The sequence below is a fragment of the Neltuma alba genome, unplaced genomic scaffold (genome assembly GCF_004799145.2).
Source record: "Neltuma alba isolate B1F8T4 unplaced genomic scaffold, ASM479914v2 tig00011850_pilon, whole genome shotgun sequence".
NCBI lineage: Eukaryota > Viridiplantae > Streptophyta > Magnoliopsida > Fabales > Fabaceae > Neltuma > Neltuma alba.
In genome coordinates, this window is record NW_021636455.1 from 217,739 (window position 1) to 240,240 (window position 22,502).

General features: G+C 37.2%; 3 protein-coding genes and 1 pseudogene across 6 annotated transcripts; 2 read left to right on the plus strand and 2 right to left on the minus strand.

Annotated features, from left to right (window-relative positions):
* Positions 1–218: 218 nt before the first annotated feature.
* LOC114718481 (WAT1-related protein At5g64700-like) lies at positions 219–2,180 on the minus strand (annotated as a pseudogene).
* Positions 2,181–3,429: 1,249 nt separating this feature from the next.
* On the plus strand, positions 3,430–15,736 carry LOC114718507 (cytokinin riboside 5'-monophosphate phosphoribohydrolase LOG8-like). The gene is made up of 9 exons (XM_028903844.1): positions 3,430–3,441; positions 11,629–11,639; positions 12,299–12,440; positions 12,553–12,650; positions 12,847–12,877; positions 13,041–13,140; positions 13,255–13,325; positions 15,030–15,173; positions 15,517–15,736. The coding sequence occupies exons 2-9, from the start codon at positions 11,635–11,637 to the stop codon at positions 15,589–15,591; spliced, it is 666 nt and encodes a 221-aa protein (XP_028759677.1). The 5' UTR covers positions 3,430–3,441; positions 11,629–11,634; the 3' UTR covers positions 15,592–15,736.
* Positions 4,979–9,916, plus strand: LOC114718505 (pheophytinase, chloroplastic). Of its 4 annotated transcripts, none has more exons than XM_028903840.1 (8): positions 4,979–5,405; positions 6,002–6,094; positions 7,178–7,389; positions 8,195–8,339; positions 8,428–8,500; positions 8,600–8,746; positions 8,894–9,019; positions 9,431–9,916. In XM_028903840.1, the coding sequence occupies exons 1-8, from the start codon at positions 5,128–5,130 to the stop codon at positions 9,521–9,523; spliced, it is 1,167 nt and encodes a 388-aa protein (XP_028759673.1). In that variant the 5' UTR covers positions 4,979–5,127; the 3' UTR covers positions 9,524–9,916. The 4 variants fall into 4 exon arrangements, with proteins under 4 accessions (XP_028759673.1, XP_028759674.1, XP_028759675.1 ...); XM_028903841.1 differs by having other exon boundaries at positions 8,600–8,740; XM_028903842.1 differs by having other exon boundaries at positions 8,195–8,297.
* Positions 15,737–17,370: 1,634 nt separating the features above from the next.
* On the minus strand, positions 17,371–19,366 carry LOC114718415 (uncharacterized). The gene has a single exon (XM_028903711.1). The coding sequence runs from the start codon at positions 19,250–19,252 to the stop codon at positions 17,579–17,581; it is 1,674 nt and encodes a 557-aa protein (XP_028759544.1). The 5' UTR covers positions 19,253–19,366; the 3' UTR covers positions 17,371–17,578.
* Positions 19,367–22,502: the final 3,136 nt, after the last annotated feature.

Sequence of the window (22,502 nt, forward strand, 5' to 3'; positions counted from 1 at the left end):
GAGGAATAAGCCATGCATTACTCCAAAGCATGCGATTGGACTGACGAGGATACAAGGGCAGGACTGACACATCCAGAAAAAGAGACAAGGAACAAAGCTGATTGAGCACCTTGCGGCGGGCAGTCTAGTCTTCATGAGTATATATGGAAAGCACAAGTGATTATATATATAAATATATATTTGGGTGTCTAATTTAGTTTCTGAAGGCTACATGCTTAACAAGCACAACATTGTACGCTACTGTTGACATGTTGTTATATATGTGGGTCACTTGATTCTTGTCTGCATTCGATAATTTTGTGACTCAGGAGGTGTTGTCACAAGTTTCCTGCTGCTGCTGGACACAAATTCGGAGCACCTCATTCCCATTCGTGTGCTTTTCTATTCCCTTTTCAGTGACAGAAGCCGCATCGAAACTTTTGCCGCAAAGCACACAGTAAAGTCCCCCACTGATCAGGAATGCACCCGCTAAGCTGCATATATATATGTGCAATAATGACACATATCAACGTATACAACAATGAGAATTAGGGGGGGAAATGAATCGAATTTGACATTTAAGGTATATATACAAATGAAACCACCTGCTCAAATGAAGTCTCTCTGCAAAAGCAAATGGATGAGAAGATTCCCACGAAAACTAGCAACAACGGAATAAACATGGCCACGAAAAAGGGGCCTTTTACGCTGATACACCATGTTTGCAAAGAAATTTGGTACGAAAGATACCATCATACCTTTTTCAAAGAAATTTGGCGTCACCCAATATAAATTCCCCGAAAAGGCTATATATTTAACCATATCCAACAGGCCGACCAACTTGCTTGTTTCATTTTAACTTAATTGTTCATTTTTAACAAGTCGCTGAGTCGTCGCCAAATAACCTTTTTTCCCTCCAATTTTGTGAGGTTTTCCCTCCAAATAACCTTATAGAAAATACAAGCCAAAACGACACATATCAGATGAAGATTGGCGATCAGTTTTGAGATACAAAGACAGGCCTTTAACTCCATCTTAAGTGGAGGCCAAGTCCGTGCTCCAAATTCGAAGTTATGCAGAAAACTATCACTTGGCCGAGCAAATCCTGCCTCCGAAAGTTAGATGCGATTTAGTAGACTCAAAATAAATGAAGAAAACAGGATTATTATTTGTATAGCCCACACAATCGAAAACAGTCAAAAGCTGCACATCCCAGTTCAGCCTCCATAAGCTCAAGTTTCTGGCAAAAAACAGGGCAAGGACAAAGGACTGTAGTGATGCGAAGAAGCATATCAGAACGTTAAGAGACAACCGAGCCGGATACACTCGGTCTTGCAAAAGATAATTTAATCCCTAACATGGTAACGTTGCTTGCTTAATTACATTGCACCTGCAGAATGAGCCATGCACTCCATGACTGACGAGAATAAGAGACGATCCTTTGACCCAATTAACCTCGGGACGGCCTGTCGGGTGAACGGGAATCTGGGGCCTCTCCACAAATGCTCTCAACAAAACCCCTCCTTTCCAAAACGTAAAGAGAAGGGCCCCACCTACGCAAATCACTGTGCCCACCACTTTGGCCTGCCCTCTAACTTCTCTAATCTTCACCGTCTCCATCCATATAGTTACCGATCAGGTTTGAATTGATTACAGTTTTACAAGGGAGTGGACACAAACTAAAGCAGGAGATATAACCAGGAACGTAACCGTAGTAATTCGCTAGCCAGGATTATCTCAGAATAACTGCCGCGACGAAAGTTAAACTAGGAATAACGTTGCTCAAGGCACTGGCCACTCTTGGAGAAACGCGGTAAAGACCCGAGGAGTAAACATTTAGATGAACTGTAGTTCCGAGCGAAGACATCATGAAGATCTTCAGCATCACCGAGAATGAGAGTGAAGGCAGCGATCTCCTGCTTCAACAGCGTTTCACAGATTATCCCTTCATATGCGAATTTGAACTCATAAGCAGGGCGCTAGCTGCAAATTAATTTATTCATTTATGCATAAAGAGATGCGTATACATGCCTTCGAGCACAAATGCGAAGGGGAATAGAACAAGCATGGCTGGCGGTAGGCTACGAGGACGAGTTGATTAAGGCCCTTGTCGAAGGGGATTTTGATGAGGATATTTGATCCTCCATGGGCTATCTGAACGAATATCATTGCGATGTAAGAAGCGTAGCCTGTCGTCATCCTTTTGATTTGTGCTCGCCGTGCAGTGGCTGGGCTTGGCATCGGCGATCACTGACAGCCACCGGGGTTCTAAAGACCAGATAAACTGGCCTTTCTGAAAATGATAGGGTTAGAGACGCCAAAAATCCAAAAAGAAGGTGGTTCAGTGGTAGTATATATATTGAAACCTTGGAAAGAGCACTTGAAATAAACTGGCCTTCAGAATTGCTAGCAATGCTGTCCTTTTCACCCTTTTCTTTGTCCTGATCTGAGATTAACTCCGCGGTTTAATTCGCACAATTAATGTGAAAATGACGTTAATTTTTTTCGCCATTTTGAAAATGACGTTAATTGAGTTCAAGATACTAGCATATCATATATGAAGGGAGATGCCCGCTTTCTCATTACGCACTCGTTGGGATGCCCGCAATGAAGCCTGACTATGAAATGAGCATATCATCAAATGCAATATTGGAAAGAGCACCTGAAATAAATTTCATGCAGTGAAGCCGTAATGCGGATGCTTTTCCATGCGCTTTTTCTCTAACATTAAGTTAATCAATGTGAAAATGATGTCGATTGAGTTAAGCTTGCACGTATTTTTGAGAAAGCGCAGAATGAATGCGGCACATCCATCAACCAAAGAGCAAATGTGCATGTTGGTGTTGCTTTCCGCTGAGGGATGGTAAATAAGCACAGGACGCAACCCGCTTTCATTAGAGACCGTACCACTCTCTCTCTCTTTTTTTAGTTGTGATTTATTGGAAGAGATTTTGGTTCTTTTTAGTTATCACCTGTAATTTTTTAATACTTTATTTCTAATTCTACCCTTATTAATTAAAAGAGACAAATATAAAGGTGAAGAGAGAGGGAATGTGTGAGAAAAAAATACTAATAACTAATTCGTCACTAATTAATAACCGATATCTTATATAAATTCTGTCCCAAAATAGCAATCCCTGGTTACCACCACATGTCATATCGGTGACTGCCACCTCACCTCCTCCTCTCTCCCTCTCATGTAGCCACTGCCACTTCACGTCCTCCTCTCCCTCCCATAGCAGCCACGTCATCCCCTTGTTTGTGTCATCGCCGCGTGTCTATCATTGTGAGCTGTCACATTATGCTCTCGTTCACATCATCGCTACATCACAAATAGGCTATTTTTGTGAAGGGATGATGCTGGTTTAAATCTAAGATCTCCTCCATGTGTGTTGAAGCTTTTGCCAATTGAGCTAAGAAACTTCTACAAAATTTTTATGCAAAAATAAATATATATAATATGTATAATAACAAATATAACTGTATATAATAAATATAATATATAAATTAATATATTATTATTTATTTCAATTTAATTTTTGTATTTTAGTAAAAAATTCTAATAATTAATATTTTTATTCAAATATTTAACTAAATAATAAGTACTCTTCTAGTCTTTAATATAAAACCTATTTAACTAGTTTGATTAGATTAAGAAAGTTAGGCAAGTTAGTTAATTATAAAAAACATAACATATTTTTTTAAAACACCATAATTATCCTTCTTAATATCCTCCCTCTCTCACTTACTTGATTATGGTTGAGGGAGTATCCATAGGGGTAATTTTAAAAAAATTAATAAATATGAGAAATAAGTCTTATATTTAGAATCAAAATTAACTTAACAATTAGTTCATATATTAAGAACTAAAGGAGTATATTATATATTTTTATTTTATTTTATTTTATAATATTTGTATTTGTATTTTATATAATATACTCCTCCGGTCCTAATTATAAGACCCAATTGACTTATTTGAAGAGATTAAGGAAGTAAGTTAAGTTGGTTATTTATAATAAATAAATGTTGTTATTCCTAAAATATCCTTGCTAATTAAGTATATTGGCTAAAACTATCATTATTAGAAGGATTATCTTGGAAAAAAATGCATAAATATAAGAGAGAAAATGGAGTGGGTCTTATAATTAGGACCAAATAAAAAGTCAAATTGGGTCTTATAATAAGGACCGGAGGAGTATTATTTAAAAATTATGATACATTATATTTTTATTTTATAATAAATATTAAAAATAATTGTTATATATTTATATTATATTATTTCTTGTGACTGATTAATAACGTAATTGTGACAGAAATTAGTGAAATTCCATCACAAAATATTTTGTTATGGGAATTAGTGATATATTAGTATTGAAAATTAGTGACAGAACAATTCTGTCACTAATCCTTTTACAACAGATTTAGCGACAGATTTATTACAGAATTTAGTGACAAAATAAAATTTTTTGTCACTAATCCTTTTACAACAAAATTTTATTTTGTCAATAATCTATCATTTCATTAATTTAGCAATGAAAATTTTTTGTCACTAAATTTTATTTCTAATTTTAGTGACAGAATTTACGACGGATTAGATTAGCGAATTGCTTATTATTTTGTAGTGTCATCCCAGTTCAATTTAGCTTAACGTTGATAATCGAATTAAATTTATTTGTTTCTGTGAATGATATATACGCATGTGTGTGTATTACAAATTTTGAGAAATGACTCTTGACTCTTGATCTAGAGGTCTTGGTTTTGTTCGCAAATAATTGTCACTTTATGCTTTGTTTTTCCAAGAAAGCATTACTCTTTTTGGGGCAATTTTATCGTTCAATAAATTAGAAGAATCTATTTTAAGGAATTATAATAAGTAGGGATATTTTGTAAAATATAATTATTTTTTGTTTTTCGTGGCTGAAGATTTTAGAGGGAGTTGTGCGATAGGTATAATGAGGTTTTTGGGATTGAGCTGCGTGGCTCGCTAGCAACCTCTAGCTCTTGAATTCCGCTGCCAGTCCCATGCTTTGACTGTGGCATTGAGCTCCTCAAGAAGTCAGCAGAGGAGCTCAGCCGGGGGCAGGACCGTTATTTTTCACTTCGGAGATTGGAGCTTGTACGCTCGCTCAGTCGCTCTTATCGAACCATATGGCGCGCACAGCTCTCCATGCAACGCCCGTTTCACAGATTGATTTGCCTTGCTCCTCTTTTCAGAGAAACCAGAAAACTGCTTCGTCAATCTGCATTAACCTCAAAACCCGTCTGCCCAAATTAAATACTCAACGTCTACTCCGGAGATTTAAATCCTTCAAATCAATTCAGACTGTCGGATTTTCTGGTCTGCATGGTCAAATCCAGCAGAAGACCGTTCCCGTTCCTGAAATACCGTTGGACTTTAAAGACGCAGAGTTCGAGGTTCAAACCCGGTAGTTGTTTTAACCAAGCTTCAATGGATTCACTCGTGTTTTTGCTCATCGTGGGCTTCTTTTTTTGGTTACAAGTAACTTTCGGCTTAGAAAACCAGGAGCCAGGACTTGTACCTTTTGTTGCCTCAACGAAAGGTCGAGTTCATTTGGCAAATTTACTTGAGTTGTGAAGAAGCATTCGAGGCGTTATTTCTCGTTTCCTGCATGCATATTTTGTTTCGTTGGTTCAGCCATGTTGTTAAAAGTTTGGTCTTTTTATCCCTTTTCTGTTTCTATTCAAATTTATTATTGCAGCATCGGAATATAATTTTTTTCCCAACTTTTCAAACATAACTACGCTGTGTGGCCAATGGAATAGGCGTGTGCTTCCAGCTTTAAGGGCTTTTTTCCCTTCCCATTATGATATGTTGATACTCCTCTATAAGACCCTTTTTTAAGTATAATTTACATTACGAAAGTGTCTTATATTCAGGACCAGAGGACTACTTAGTTATTTTTATCCATTCCGCCCTCTTGCTTGTTTTGCGTCGGTCCCTGGAGTTTCATTACTTTGATTTACTCAATATACCCTTATGCTTTATGTTTCTGGCTTTCAGCATTTGGAACTGGAGGGGTTACTCTGTTCGCTATCAACATTGTGGAAACAATGGCCCCGCATTGGTTCTAGTGCATGGTTTTGGAGCAAACAGGTGCACATTGCTCATACGTTCCTTCTCATTAACTGACAACTAAATGCTATAGCCATTAATGGAAGAATTGCTTGAAAGAATTTGTATAGAAATGTTTGATGCTTACATTGGTTTTGTTTTGAAATCAAACTGGGGTCTTGATTGTGATTGTTGATATAGAAGCTTCATAAGAAAGCCACTTATGACATATGCAATTTTAAGTTCCATTATAATGGAAGTGAATTACTAAAGTGGTTTATGAAGTTTATGGAAGTCAGAAATGAGGTGCAGGGTTAAGTTAATTGTGAAGCTATCAATCAAGCTACTAAGCAATGAGGTTTTTTTTTTATTCCTCTTTTATTATTTTACTTCGCCATGTTAATAGATAGGAACGGTTATCTTTCCTAGTTTCAATCTAGAATTAATTTCTCCAAAAGTAAAGTCCACCATCTTTGGTTGGAAACCCTAAGCAGCTTCCTTTTCACTTATTTTTCGTCTTGTGGTCCATGACATAGATATTAACTCATTTTTATAGTGAAATATAAAATGGTAAGGCCTCTGGTTTTCTGGCGATGTCAGTTTGTTACTACAACAGGGAACCGAGTCAGTCAATGTGATCAATTGTCCATGGATTCAACAGATTTTGGCAATTTCTGCAGGATACAGTCACATATGTTGAGTTAATAGTACATTTTTTCTATAAAATACAGTAGTAAATAGTTCACATATCTCTGTAGTACAAGCATTTTTCCGCTTTCCGTCATACAACTAAACATACTTATGAAATATGAATATGATAATATTGTCCTTAATTCTCCGTGGGTGTGAGGATTGCGCTCCAGCCAAACACAACCAAGCTCCAGCAAAAGGAGCACAACACTAAAGCCACCTTGCTGTCCTTTCTCTTCCCATGACCTCTATGAAGAATAGAGAAATGACTTGCTATTAACTAGAGATTTTTTTCTTACATTAATGCATACATGCTCTGACATTTTAATGAGAATACCCATCATGTATTGCCCGTAGGTAAGTTTTGCCGTTTGATCCATTTGGTTCCATGCTTATTTTGTTCCTTGGAGTAACTGAGAAAACACATCGTTGCAGTGATCACTGGAGGAAAAATATTCCAGTTCTTGCAAAATCTCACCGGGTTTACTCCATTGATCTTATTGGTTATGGATATTCAGATAAACCAAATCCTCGTCAAATTATAGATGACTCATTTTATACTTTTGAGACATGGGCTGCTCAATTAAATGAGTTTTGTGTTGATGTTGTTAAGGATGAAGCATTCTTTGTATGCAATTCCATTGGAGGTGAATACTTTCGAAACTCTGATTTATTTTTCATCATGTTTCCCCGCAAGGATCTGACAATTACTCCTTTTCATCTATTCTCTGTTGTAATTATTCATTTTACTTCTTTGTTTGCACCTGTCACTTGAAAATTTTATAAAAAATCATCAATAGTTATGACTGATTAGTCTTCCATACAAACCTAAAATAAAAAGAATCCACCGATTGATGTGATTATTACCATGTTATTTTGGAATCCTAAAAATTTACTCAATGGAACTGCATGAATCGTCCCTTGGAAATGCAAAATGCTAGCGGGAGTCATTTAAACGAAACTCAGTGTACAGATTGCTTTAAATTGATGTCCTCAAGGTTACAAGAACATCCTTCAAGATCTCAACCTAGTCTAGCCAAATCAAGCATAACATTTTGAAATAAACTAGAACTTCACTTTGGAGGAGTTAGATAGAATACTATCAATATACTTTAGAAATAAACATTTTGAAGGACTCATTGCTGATGTCCTTCCTAAGAATCTTAGAAGATCTTTTCTCCTCAAATGTCTATAAGCTGGGTGTATGATTCTTTGCTCCATCTTGAGGACAAGTCTTGATGGTTATATGTAAAAGAAGAATATTGACTGACAAGCACTAGAACATAGAGTTATTATGAGTTGATTGACGGAACATAATGGTGTGCAATCAGTTGTCTTCTCTTTCCTAAGGTTATTGTAAAGCGACTATCTTTCTGTATCGCATGAGTCATACACAATACTTGGGATTTCAGTTTCTATACTATCAATACACATTTGTTCCTTATTTTTCAGGGGTGGTTGGTCTTCAGGCGGCAGTAATGGATCCACAAATCTGCAAGGGCATTATCCTTCTCAATATATCTCTGCGTATGCTTCATATTAAGAAGCAGCCTTGGTATGGAAGACCTTTCATTAGAACATTCCAGAAATTGCTTAGGTACAAAAGAAATGCAAGATTCTTCATGTTCACTTTCAGGTAAAATTTGCCAGGGAAAATTTTTACTATTCCCTTCCTGACCTTACAGGGATACTGCTGTTGGCAAGTTGTTCTTCAATGCTGTTGCAACTAAAGAATCTGTGAGGAGCATTCTTTCCCAGGTACTACCCTGTCATTGTCGAATGATTACATCTGGATGCAGATGTTATAGTAAATACTCTCCACTGTAATGATACTTGTTGCCTTCAAATTTTTTCTAGTGCTACCACGATACCTCCAAAGTGACAGATGAACTTGTGCAAATCATCCTTAATCCAGGGCTGCAACCTGGAGCAGCAGAAGTATTTCTTGAGTTTATATGTTATTCAGGTGGTCCTCTTCCTGAGGAACTACTACCCCAAGTGAAAGTAAGCTTCCTCTTCCCGCTGTGCTCTCAAATAAAAAAATCCTAGACATGTGTCTCGTGGGGAATCAAACAAGTGAATACAAGTTAAAAAGCTAAAATGAGATATTTTATTTAAAGTTCTCTGTTTTTTTTTTTTTTTTTTTTCCAGTGCCCAGTTTTGATAGCATGGGGTGATAAGGATCCGTGGGAACCAATCGAGATTGGAAGAAACTTTCAGGATTTTGATTCTGTAGAAGACTTCGTTGTCCTTCCAAATGTTGGTCATTGCCCCCAGGTTCGTGCTGTGTGTTACAGCGGTGTCATGTTCATGCTCTTTCTACATGGCTTGAGTATTCGAAAGAGAATCCTTTCTCATTATATAAATGTGATATATGCAATATCTATTATATTTCTATCATCATTACTTAACAGTAATTGTCCTTTCTCATTGCTTCGTGTATTTAATGTACAAAACACCCTTTTCATACACAAAACCCCTTTTTTAATTCTATTTTATTTATAATCCATTCCAATTGTACCAAACTGCCTGTTAATTCTTGGGTGCCATTTTTGGCTAATACCCAGAAAATCTCCCGCTCTTCCATTCTCTCATTGTATAATTTCTCTCTTTCTATTAGTTTTTACGACTTTATTTTGTTTTTGGTTATGATGTCATTGATTATTAAATCCAAATGATTGCATGAAGGATGAAGCACCTCATCTTGTGAACCCACTTGTGGAGTCCTTTGTGGCAAAGCATGCTGAATCCTCATCTATTAACTCCTCAACAGTTAGCTGATTGGACTTGGCTGTTAGTCAGTTGATGCTGCTCAATGCACTGGAGTGGTGTATGTTTCTCAAATCAGAATTGAAGCCGTCGGGAATGCGTTTCATTTTTTCTTGTATATATTCAAGCATTACACACGTACTTGTGTCACATATCCGTGGTAAATGTGAAAAAATTATCTGCCAGTTGCCGGCCCCACCACTAATTTTGTGGTCCTTCAATGTCTTCCGATGTATTTACATGTAATCATACTTTATCCGTTTGGGAATTGTATATGGCGCTTCTTTGACCTCATGTTGTTCCAGTTTCCGGAACCAGTTGAAGTTTCTGTTCATTTCTGAATTCTGATACCATGATTGGTTAAAAATGCAGTCCGCACAGGGTGATATTGAAGCTTTTTGTCAATTTGTTTAATTTGGTTATTCATGTGTGTCTATGTTTTTATTCGCGTATGCCTGCGTGTGCGCAGGTGTGCATGGGAGAAAAATCTTTTTTTTTTTTTTTTCCTGGTTTCTTGTAATCATCAAAGAAGGTGATTGGGAGTGTTACGGGTATAGGTTTATGCCAACTGATGGTCGGTGCATCTTCTACTTGGTAGAGTTATCAAGAGTTGTGGCTCATTTGATGCGACCGAAGTGTCTTGGAACTTTGACATGCCCTGATCACTCCCAACCCTCTATGCCTCCTTGTAATCAAAAAAGAAAGAGAAAAAAAGATAATGCTTTATGTTGCAAGGAGATTAATGAGAATAGGGATTGAATAAGTATTGAGTTAATAAGTGGTGGGACCGCTGGCCATCATAATTTGTAATTCACGCTTGATCTCCCTAATGCGATCATCAATGACCCCAAAAACAGGGCATCCCTCTCCCAAAGTGTTATTAAAATGGCTAATGGTTTTATGACCTAATAGCACGTCGCAGTCTACTTTTAGCAATGAAAGATTGTAGGTTTGATCTCTTTCGAGCATTTATTTATGTGATGTAATTTAAAAAAGGTGCTTTTAAGATAGATTCTTCGAAATAACTTTATCTAAAATGAGAGAAGAGATATACACACGAGTTTGTCTTTTAATATTTGAATCTCATAGAAGTAGGAGCTACCACCATTCTAAATTTATCTAGTCTCTCACTTTAAGTGATTCATTTTGAAGCTGTTAAAGGGAATCCCCAGTTATAACTCGTGTCTACTCCACAAAAGCCACTGAAATTAAAGCTAATGGTTCTATTCTGTAGTGGCCATTATATGGTATATATTGCTTTTGTTATGTTGCAAAGTAAAGGCATAAAGCGTCTAGCTCCACAGCTAGTTGGCGGATGACATACACCAACTCCTCCTCTAGTTATAAAGGAAAAAGGAAAACCAACCAACGATCATCATCGTGCTCATTCTTTCTTTATGTTATTGATAATAATGTCCAAGAAGTTGAAGAAGCGATTTCTTGTCAAGGATTTCTCGTCATATGTTACAATGATTCCGCTGTCAGTCATGATGAGTCCAAGATATATGAAACAAACTTGTGTGAAAATGGTGGACCACCGATGGCCTAATGTCAGATTCAAACACTGGCCGAACATCGTGCATATTAGACTTTTGTGAGGAAAAGTTTGTTTATCACAATTTTGCAATTAGAGGAATAATTCGTTTCGGTGGTTATACACAATATAATGGGAGTTAATTATATGAATTTGTATTGGTCAGATAAAGGTATTCACTTTTTTTTGTTAAAAAAAAAAAGAGAAAAAGATTGTGAGGAAAGCACAAAATTAAAGGAAGAGAAATGACAGCCACTAGGGTAATGGGGCTATATCAGGATAAGCAGGTCGTGCATGTTAATTATGGTGCGAATGCAGTTCCGCAGCCCTAATCTTTCAAGAACTTAAAAAAAAAAAAAAAAAAAGCTAAAATCAGCGTCTTCATTCCCTTCCGTTATGTCCATTAATTATCTATCGTATGTGAAAGCCAATCACGAATTAAGATACTCTTCCAGTTATTAATATAGGACCTAATTGTTGAGTTAGTTTTGATTCTAAATATAAGATCAATTTCTCATATTTATCAATTTTCTCTAAATTATCCCTATGGATACTCCCTCAACTATAATTAATTAAGTAGAAGAGAAAGATGAGGTATTAAGAAAGATGATTATGGTATTTTAGTAAAAACGTGTTATATTTTTTATAATTAACTAACTTATCTAACTTTCTTAATCTAATCAAATTAGTTAAATTGGTATTATATTAAGAACCGGAAGAGTAATTATGTATGCATAAATATAAATATATGCGCGCCATACCTTCATCACGATCTAATGTATAGAGTGGAGCCAAGTGTTAGGTTTGTAGGTTCGGTTCTTGCCTTGAAGAAGAAGAATAGCATTCTAAAAGCCAAGGCAATGAGAGAAATGGAGGCACGTGGAGAAGGATACATATGTGTGTGTGTGTGCGGAGGCTAGAGGAGGAGGGGGGTGAATATAGAGGAATGATGTTGGGGTGTGGGTGAATGGTGATGCAGAAGTGACGACAGGGAGGAACCATTTTTTTCTTTTTTTGAATTGAGAGAGGAACCACTTTATGGAAACGGAGGGGCAAGCAAGAGAGGGGAGGGAGAATATGTATATAAAAGCATTACGGAACCAATGAAGAGGAAGGGAGGAGTGAGAATGTGGTTTGACTGAAATTAAGAATCGGATGCGGCCATCTCAATTCTCACGCGTCATACATATGCAGCTCCCTCCTTAGCTATACCTACTTCTTCAACGTTGCCATCATTCAGTATTATTTATAAGACGAGACGCGATGCGATGCGGCCTTTGCTGGATCGCTGCTCATGTCATGGCTAAACTCAAGAGGGTGTGTGTTTTCTGCGGAAGCAGACCTGGCAACAGAAACATATTTAGTGACGCTGCCCTCCATCTCGCTACACACCTCGTACGTAATTCCTCCTCTCCCTCTTTCTCTGATCTCTCATCTCTCTCTCTCTCTCTCTCTCTCCCTATTTCAATATATATATATTATATATATAATTCAATTCATTGTGCAGGTTGAGAGGCGGATGGATTTGGTGTACGGAGGAAGCAGTACTGGATTAATGGGTGTGGTTTCCCGGACAGCACACCAAGGCGGCTGTTCTGTGGTAGGGTGAGACGACTCCCTCTCACCCATATATGTAAAACCTTAAACTTGTTTTTAACTCACACCGTACCTATAGAATGAAACCAGAAATTCTAGACATCATTGGCATGTCACGCCGTGGCCCTAAATTCAACTTTCCCAGCACTCATCAATAAATTAAAGTGATTCCAGTTCTGATTCATCATTTCCCTTTTTGAAACAGAATCATCCCGGCTGCACTCGTTCCTGCTGAGGTATCGTATTCGTACACATGAATGATGAGTCAAACTCATCTCTCTGAGGATCAAAACTTAAGCCTGATTGTATTATGCACACACACAAACACAGAATAGACATGAAGAATGAGGGAGTTGTAGTTTGAGTCATTGATTATGGGGTGTACGTGAGGTAGCGCAGATATCAGGGCATGCAGCGGGACAAGTGTTGGTTGTTTCGAGTATGCACGAAAGGAAGGCCGAGATGGCTCGTCGAGCAGATTGCTTCATTGCACTCCCCGGTACTTATTTAATTATTAATCAACTTCATATCTCTTTCATCAATTCATACCAATCATATTACCATATATCATTTTAATTATTGAACATACATACATACATACTCGTATGTATAGGAGGATACGGAACCATGGAAGAGATGCTGGAAATCATAACCTGGTCTCAGCTCGGCATCCATAACAAACCAGTAAGTTCTCCTCTCTCTAATCTTCATCCCCTCATGGACTTTGTTTTCTGATCTATTACGTGCTCCTCCCCCTTCATGAAACCGTGTTCGGACCTGAAATTCCTTGGATAATTTATTAATAATCTTATATCAATTTAAATTAATTTGGGAATCTCAATTTGCGTGTTGCCAATTATTAAATCTTGTAGTCTTTTCTAAATGACGACACATTGTATACGCCTTGTTGTATAATTCCGTTGGACTAAATAAAACTTCAAAGAGAGACTGACGTATAGAGATATCAGTGGTTTATTATATTAAATATTGCTCTCTATATCTTTTGGCCGTCGTCCATTGACCATCCACGTACATTAATTTAATAATAATAATAATGTGCTAATGTTGATATAACGTGGGCATGCTATCAATACCTTAAATAAAAATTAAAGAAATAGTACCGTATATCAATAGCTACATCTGGAATAAATTCTACGCACGCCGTATTGGAAAGTTTTAGTATTAAGATTAGTAAACGCAACCACGCTATTATAATATAAAGCCTCGATCTGACCAAAGAAATACGATAAAATAACAACCAAGTCGAGAAGTGTTATATCTTTCTAGGATTATGAAATGGTTAATCTTCGTTCGCTCCACGCCCTCCCGGCACATGATTAATTATTTTCTTTGATTAGATACCATATGTTTGTTAAGATTTTTTTATGATGACCTTTTTTGTTTCTGTAAAAATGTCCGCATCACCATTTTTAATGGAAATTAATAAATGAGATGCTTAAGTTTATATACTGAAATTCCAATCAAATCAAAGTAAGTGAATTTTTTTCATGCATTATGTATTCTAGATTTTTTTTTCATTTTTTCTGATTTGATTTAATAAAAGTATATTGAATGCATAAGTTTAAGCATATGATACTTCTTCAGGTAGCTAATCATTCTTTTACTGTGAATTTTTTTTGCGAGGTATTCTTCTATTAGAAATAATTTTGTTTGAAGCATTACCAGTACTAAACTCTCTCAGTGGAAACTTAAATATTAATTCAGCACGTCATGAACAATTAACCTTTTGCTAGATCCAATCCTATTGGTTGGAGTGAATTGTTTTAAAACAAAGAGTGGCGTTACTGCGGGCAGTCTTTATAATGATGATTGTCATTAACTAGAAAATAATCTGCCACGCTCCACACACGTGATAAATGTTTGAAGGAACAGGATCAGTTGGACAGCCGTTTAGACTCACTCTGAAGACAAACTAGATTTAACTGATTCTGGCCAAAGGGGATGTCTTCGAATTCACGCTCGCGCTCCGATTGCATATAACTCGAAAATTTTTAATTATTCAGTCTAAGAAAATAATTGATTCACACGCGATTGCGTTAACATTAATTAATCATATTGATATGGGGCTGCTTAGCACTTGCGTCTCAAATTGGTCTCCTCTCATTGTGGGTATGTGTGATAGGAACGGCCATGATTATGACGTAACAACCATTGTTTAGGTACATGATTGAAATACTAATCCTTGTAGTTGAAGTAGGAATTTGGTAACACAAGTCACAAAACTGACATGAAGTTGGTTGGCCTTGAAATGAATTCAGTAGTCCCTCAACAGGCCTGGTCACTACCAGTAAATAAGACAAACACTCCACAATGTTAACAACACAACTTGGACATGAACCATGATGCTCTGTGCTTCCGAATGAATAGGTTGGGATCTTAAACGTGGACGGCTACTACGATTGCCTGCTTGCATTGTTCGACAAAGGAGTTGAAGAGGGATTCATCAAACCCGCCGCCAGGAATATCGTCATATCTGCAACCACCCCCGAGGAGCTGCTCCGCAAGATGGAGGTAACACTCCCTCGCTCTCTGTTTAATTGACTTTTCCAACTTCCTTAGCAAGGATCAAATCTTCGTTGCCTCTTTACCCTTGCACCCAGAAGCTGTTACAAAACTTGTATCATCGTTACAGCCACTTCACATGCAACTAAAATGAAAGTAGAGGCGGATTCATTCCTCTCCTCAACTACAGTAAAAGTAAATGTGATTCAATATGCATGACGCAGAGGCCAGCTCCATTGATGAGTGTCATCTTCCAATCTGCAAATCAGTTCTGTGAAAATTCGCTCTCCATGGGCTTTGCTAACAACTAACAACTGAGCTCAAGGTTTACAAGCATTTTCTGTTTTTGCAGGAATACACACCCGTGCATGAACAGGTGGCACCGCATGAGAGCTGGAGCAAAAATGAAAGTACAGATTCACAGTAATTTGTATTTTTGAATAAAATAGCAATTGCCCTGTGTCTCCATGCTTCTGAAGTCTGAAGCAGTAATTTGTACTTTGAAAAAGGATCTGTCTGTCCTTGTACACTAATGGCAGTAATGTGAGTATGAGCCATGATGGGCTTTATAAGGAACAGATCCCCAAGAATTGAAATAATTTAAAATGCTGTCTGAATCAATATTTTAATATCCAGAGCCAACAGAAATTAGAAAAAGCGGGAGCAAATATACCTATTGTCCAAGGAAATTCTTAACTTTCTCAAGGGGAAAAATTATCAACTAATCGTACATGAGGACCTAAAGCACAGACAAAAAGATTATTGCGGACTAAACCCCTTCCCTATTCAGATAATGTAAGGGGGGTGGCTTCAGCTCAGAACGCAATTCCATCCTTATATTTATCGATTTTCATGGTCCAATGTGGAAAGAAAACTCAAAACTCGTGTCGGACATCAAGTGGGAACCCAGCAACGATTTCAGACCACCCCATTGGCCTAAAGCAAATTTCACATGATCAAGATAAAGAACTTCAATACTGTTTCTAAACTAGGTGAACAAGTATTCTTGCAATTTTTCACTTTACGAATGATCTTTCTAGTACACATTCAAATCAATTATAAACTCCATCGTCTCTTCTTGACATTGTTTTTCCAGCTTGGAACCTAGTCCTACTTCGTCATGTCCTCTCATACTAAAGAGGTTTTTCTTCTTGATAAACCCATTTGAAAAATCTAAAGCTCCTTCAAAATTCAAATTGATTCAACAATGATTATCCAATGAAAAACATGAACGACATGAGCAAATTCACAGACCTAACTCATAATTGTCTCCCAACATTGTATAATGTGCATCAATAATGACCAAACTGAGGCTCAATTGTTTTTATATTACTGAGGGGATATTTCATTCTGGAATAAATTGTTCAGGGTCTTTGGAGATAAATGAGCATGGCCATAGGTTTAGAGAGGTTTTTGCTTATATGATTCAAAAGACTTGGCAGAATCAAGAGAGTTGACAATCTATTGCCATGTGTTGTTTTTGTTGAATTGAGAATATTTAACTAGAGCAGAATGTTACTATTTTCAATGGTACATTCTTGTATTAATATGCCCTATCCCTATGGGCAAGGATTTTGCTTGGGTGTCTTCAAGAGGATGTCTCTTTCAAGGTCTGCTAAGGGTTGGGGCAGTTTTGCCGCGTAGTTAAATTTTTATCTCTTTTATTTTTGTTATTCAGTTTCATTCTTTGACCTGCTTTACGGAAGATACCATGTCCTCCTTATCTTTCTCCTCTCAATAACATTTCTTTTTTCAAAAAAAAAACAAAATCATGTGCTGTAAGCACCAAAATAAGAAAAATAGGCATAGCCCGAGACAAGATGGTAAGTTTGATTGGAAGAATCACCAAGAAACTACTTTCTGAGTTTAACGATGAAATAATACAACTACTATATCCATTGAACCTAGCATACTACCCATCGCAAAGACATAGTATGCAGTCCAATTATTGATTACCCGCATTGATGATCAAGAAAAAGTTTATAGGTCATTACTTGTTTCTAACCTTTTCTGAGTTAATTACAAAACCATTTTCCAAACATCAAATGGAAGTCTAAGCTTTGAAATATTAACGTTACCCTTGCCTTCAAGCCTTCATGGAGTTACTATTTGGTTAGCTCGTGGAGTCAACAAAATATTTAATGAGATGAAAATAGAGATATAATCTAGCACCTTCTAAGGCAATGCAGAAAGTCAAGAAAGACGATGGAAAGAAGAGATTCTGTTGAAGGTATATAGAATCAAGACAATTAACATAATTCATCAGTAACCAATACAATAAAAAAACATGCAAGTACAACAAGAACTCAAGAAACTTAAATCGAACCCCATTGTATGAATCTGAACCTGGATCAATGAGGAAGACAATGCTAAACCATTAATTTGAAGGAGAATATATAATTTCGCCAACCTGATTAGCATGTATTAATTCCATCCTTACAATCTTTAGTGAGATTATAAAATGTTTCAACGCGTGTCTTCGCCCGATAAAAGACCTCAGTATCCACTGCAACTCTCATGTAGCCATCAAACTCAACGGGTTTTCCGTTGTTCAGAAGCCTAGTTTCATTGTACCATTCACTCGTGTTGCCCCACAATTCCTTGTAATCATCAAGCAAATGGACCTTATAATTAGATCTCAATTTATCAAAGTAATTGTAGTATGGCTCATTGGTGGCAATATACAAATTTCTCCAAGGCTGAATCATCCCTTTAAGCTTTTCAAGAAGAGCATCAGGTGATGTGTCAGACTCTAAATGAGGCCATAGCTCCTTATTTTGTGCTTTTCCCCCTCTAACCACATGGACTGCATCAAAATCCCAGTCCATTCGACCACTAATCTCTGAAACAATATTCATTAATCTCTTTGATTTCCACAAAGCATGCCATGGCCTTTGAATGTACTTTGCAGCCTGACCCTCACATACTCTATACCAGTAATTCTCTGGCTCTGGGGCATCAAACTGCCTCCATATGATCGTGCTTTTATCCTTCTTTAGCTGCAATGGTGTCACCTTATGGCTTACAACCTTCCTAATTGGCACTTTCCTCTTATGGCTCTTATTCCATTTTTTCCAATCTCTCAAAAGTTCACCCTCCTCCACAACAGATGCTGTCTCCTTTAGATGCTCAAAATCAAAGTAGTATCTAAAATCCTTTCCTTCCTCATCTTTGTTACTGGGGTTATAAGTTGCAGCCAAGCACATACTCAAGTCCATCACAAATGTTCTGTTCAGATACATTGCCTCTCCCAAGCCACACAAGAAGCTCCACATGTAATGATTCATTCCCTTGCAGTAATCCCCTCCCCGTGAATAATACAAGTATTTCCCCTTCCTAAAATTCATCACTGATCCCAAACTGGGGATCGTGTCATTGATCTCATCGTCATGGATCTGAGGGACAACTTTAGGATTTCCACCAGCCCTTGTAGCATTGGTTCTGCTCCTGGGGCGCCTGGCATTTAAGCCCGAATGCCAACCACCAGAATGCACTACCTTATATGTACAATTCTCTCCAACACCAAACCTAAACCTCCTAAAATCTCTATACTTTCGCCATGACTTCTCCCTCTTGTTCCGGAACCTCCATGCCACATCACACTCGTCAGGCTTTGACCCATTAACCGGAGTCTGGTAATCCAAGAATGCAATGGACTTGAAGACCTTGAGATTAAACTTTTCGACTGCAATCAACACATGAGGATCGGAACAATTCACGAAACCCAAGTCCTCGCAGTCTGGTAGCGGCGGGGTGGAATTCGTGATTTGGTTCTCGATCTTCTCGATTGCCGCCTCCGTGATTGGGGTTGAGGCAGCTTTGGGCGAGGCGGCCGGGGGGAGGACGGACGGCAAATCTTCACCGGTTTTGATTATGGAATTGTCAGTTTGGAAGGTGGCGTTTTCGGATTCAGTGAAGAGCCTAGTGAGAGCTGGAGCAGATTCCAGCCATGGATCCGGGGGTTGGTAGGTGATGGCAATGACAGTGAAAATGAGAACTGAGAAAACGAAGACAGAAAAGCAGAGATTGCTAATAAGTTTGATGAGGTTTTGCCCAATGGGCTCAGTAGCAGGATTCGATTCTTTCATGGGTTTCTATGGAAACCCAGAATCTGAGGCAAGTCAGGACCTAAGAGTGACAGAGAAAACGGGGGATTATTGGAGAAAGAGAAGACGGAAGGAAATGGAAAAGAGAGCGTAAGAGAAGGGCTTACAGAGGCGGTAGGTGTGGCTGTGGCCGTGACGTTGATGGCCGATCTGAATCAAGTCAGTTCAACTTCTCTCTGCGACTTCATTTTACCGCGTGTCTTCACATTTACGACTTACAACATTTTATTCTTTATTGGAAAATTACACACAGTTTCAAGAAGCAAAATTTATTTACCTCAGACTTAGGATGTGTTTGGATGAAACCAAACCGTAATTTGAAAAAGTGATTCTGGAGAATAGATTTTGAGAAAAAGTGATTTTGAGAAGTGAGAGTGTTTGGATGATTATTACCAGAAGCACTTTTTACATGTGAAAATTCAAAAAAGGTATAAGTTAATATGATAATTATAAAAGGGATAGATTTTATGATATATTTTGATTTGAAAAAATAAAATTGTTAATGAAAAAATTTTTACTAACATAATTAATAATATATAAGATAATAATTAGTACATGATTAATATGTGTATATATTTATAAAACATAATATTAAATATGTTTATAGAAAATGAATTTTTTTTACTAACAGAAAAATATTAATTTTCTTTAAAGATTTTAAACATGAAAGCCTCTCTTATCCCTCCTTCCACATTCTCTACCACCGTCCTAATAGCCGGCCCACCCCTACAATTATCCTTCGCATACTTCAACTTCTTATCTGCGTCATCCACCGCCATGCCCAGCACCGACCTCGTTCTGTTCCCTTCAGAACACCCCAATACGTTTTGTTTCATCTCCCCCGGCAGCGACGACAAGTTGCAATCGAAGAACAGCAGCACCTCCTTCTGGTTCGGAGCCATATCGTATCTGAAGTCGAGAGTGAGGTTGTCGGAGGGAGAGAGACATCTGGTGGAATTGGAGATAGCGGAAATCGCGAGCAGAGCAAAGCGAAGCGAGCAGAAGAGTGATAGCGATGCGAGCAGAGCACAGCGGAGAGAATCGCGAGCAGAGCAAAAGCGAAGAGAATGCCTGAGCAGAGTAGTCCGTTGCCTTCAATTATTGGGTGTCGGCCAGCAGATTTCAAGGGTATTTTTGGGTCAAATGCGGTTGCCTTCAATTATTCAGCCAGAAGCGAGAATTTCTGGCTTCTGATGAAACCATGGTTTCAAGCAAAACCACGGTTTATGGAAAATGTGTGCCTGTTTGGATGACATTTTGTGCAAACCATGGTTTGGCCTTCCAAACCATGGTTTCCAGTGTCATCCAAACAGGGCTTTAAAGAATATCAAAATTAATAATAAGTCCTAAGAGATCTTAGAGTATTATATTACAATTGTAAAATGACATTTTTATCCCTTCTAATCGAAGGTTCTTAATTCACAGTTCAGACACTTTCCATCTCGCCTCAGCATTCAAACTGCTCTTTGCCTCTTGCTTCGGCATTTGAAGTAAAGGCATCAGCCACACAGCACCTCTCATACTCGCCGTCTCTCTATTCGCAGTTACTCCCAAGCATCATGTCTCCCTTTGTGGTCACTCGTCGTGATACAATTGCTTCCCTATTTTGTCATCTCTCCCTCTTGTAATCAGTCTGCCATTTATCATCTCTCCAAGTTATAGTGAGCCTCTCGACATCTTTGTTTGTCGCAAACTATACATCGTCATATTGCGTCTCTCCCTATTACAAATTGTATGTCGCCAATACGATTGACAACCTCAACAGTGAGTGTTAACAACCCAAGAGAAAGCTGTTAATAACCTAAGCAGTGTTGCTGACAATTGACTCTATGGTATAACACAACCTCTAACCAAATAGTGTTATTATCATATATAACAACTTTAAGAATAAAATAGTAAATTGTTTCAAGGTACTAACAGTTTTAAGTACATGAAATTGGATTACAGGAGAATTTTATTGCAAAGATCCATTGACAACCTCAACAACGAGTGTTAACAACCCAAGGGGAAGCTAGTAACAACCTAGGCAATATGGTTGATAACAGACTCTGTAAGATCACATAACCTCCGCATAACATCAAATTATAACTAAATAATATGATATAACAACTTTAACATTAAAAGCATATGTGAAGAAATCATAGAACATTGGAAGTACATGAAATTGTCACTTTATATCAATAACTTAATTCAGACAGCCATTAACAACCTCCATAGCATGTAATAACAAGTCTATAACAACCTATTGACAAATATAATGAAATAAAAATATGACATTATATCATATTACTTGCAGATGTTATTTACCCTTCATATATATATCTACAATGTAACTACACCAAATTTACAACCCATTCAAAAAAGTATACGAGTTGCATGTGTACCTAATGACCCTTTAATTGAGGTGTGTGTAATAATATTTACAAAACAATATTATCACATGCATTCACAAAAAAAAAAAAACATAAAGAAGCCACCAACAAAGCTCAACTTGGATTGAGATTCTTGCAAGTCTTTACAATATGGCCTAGCTTGTGACATCTTTCACAATAGTAAAGCTTTTTGTTTTAAAATTGAAATTCAATCCTTCTTAAGCAGAACAATTGACAACAGACAAGTCATAAGGCCGTCAATGACAACCTTCGACCATTGCAATAACAACTTAATCAGAACAATTGATAATAGTCAATACTACTTCAAAATCAAAATAAGTAAATTTTACTTACACATGTTGTTCTTCTATTAAACCATCCCTTGTTAGTTGTGAATTTGCACCTCTATTTTCTATATATACATGACTACTTTCTCTATTAAAGTTAATTAAATGTTCCACTTCTTCGTCATCTGCAAGATTTACAAATATACATTCATTAAAGGTTACTGTAAATTTCATAACCATTTCATTACTTTTTTTTCTTCATTGATGCTATCATTGCTCTAAATTCTTCATATATTGTGCCTTTCTTTTTCACTTTTGTTCTCACAACACCTCCAACATATTGGAAGGACACATTTTTCCCAATGCGGTGACCCTCCAGCAAACACTATATAAGTACAATATTGCTATGCAGTTTTCATACAATAATGATTTCAGCATTAAAATTGTTATGTTATACTATTTGATTATAATTTAATCTTATGTAGATGTTATGTTATCTTATAAAGTTAGTTGTCAACAGAAACTGCCTAGGTTGTTAGTAGCTCCCTTATGTTGTTAATACTCATTGTTGAG

Coding starts and splice junctions, on each gene's coding strand:
- LOC114718507 (XM_028903844.1), top strand. Junction 12,651..12,846: donor GGCGGCTGTTCTGTGGTAGG/GTGAGACGACTC, acceptor TTTTTGAAACAG/AATCATCCCGGCTGCACTCG. Junction 15,174..15,516: donor AGCTGCTCCGCAAGATGGAG/GTAACACTCCCT, acceptor CTGTTTTTGCAG/GAATACACACCCGTGCATGA.
- LOC114718505 (XM_028903840.1), top strand. CDS start 5,128: ATGGCGCGCACAGCTCTCCATGCAACGCCCGTTTCACAGATTGATTTG. Junction 7,390..8,194: donor TGTATGCAATTCCATTGGAG/GTGAATACTTTC, acceptor CTTATTTTTCAG/GGGTGGTTGGTCTTCAGGCG. Junction 9,020..9,430: donor ATGTTGGTCATTGCCCCCAG/GTTCGTGCTGTG, acceptor GATTGCATGAAG/GATGAAGCACCTCATCTTGT.
- LOC114718415 (XM_028903711.1), bottom strand. CDS start 19,252: ATGAAAGAATCGAATCCTGCTACTGAGCCCATTGGGCAAAACCTCATC.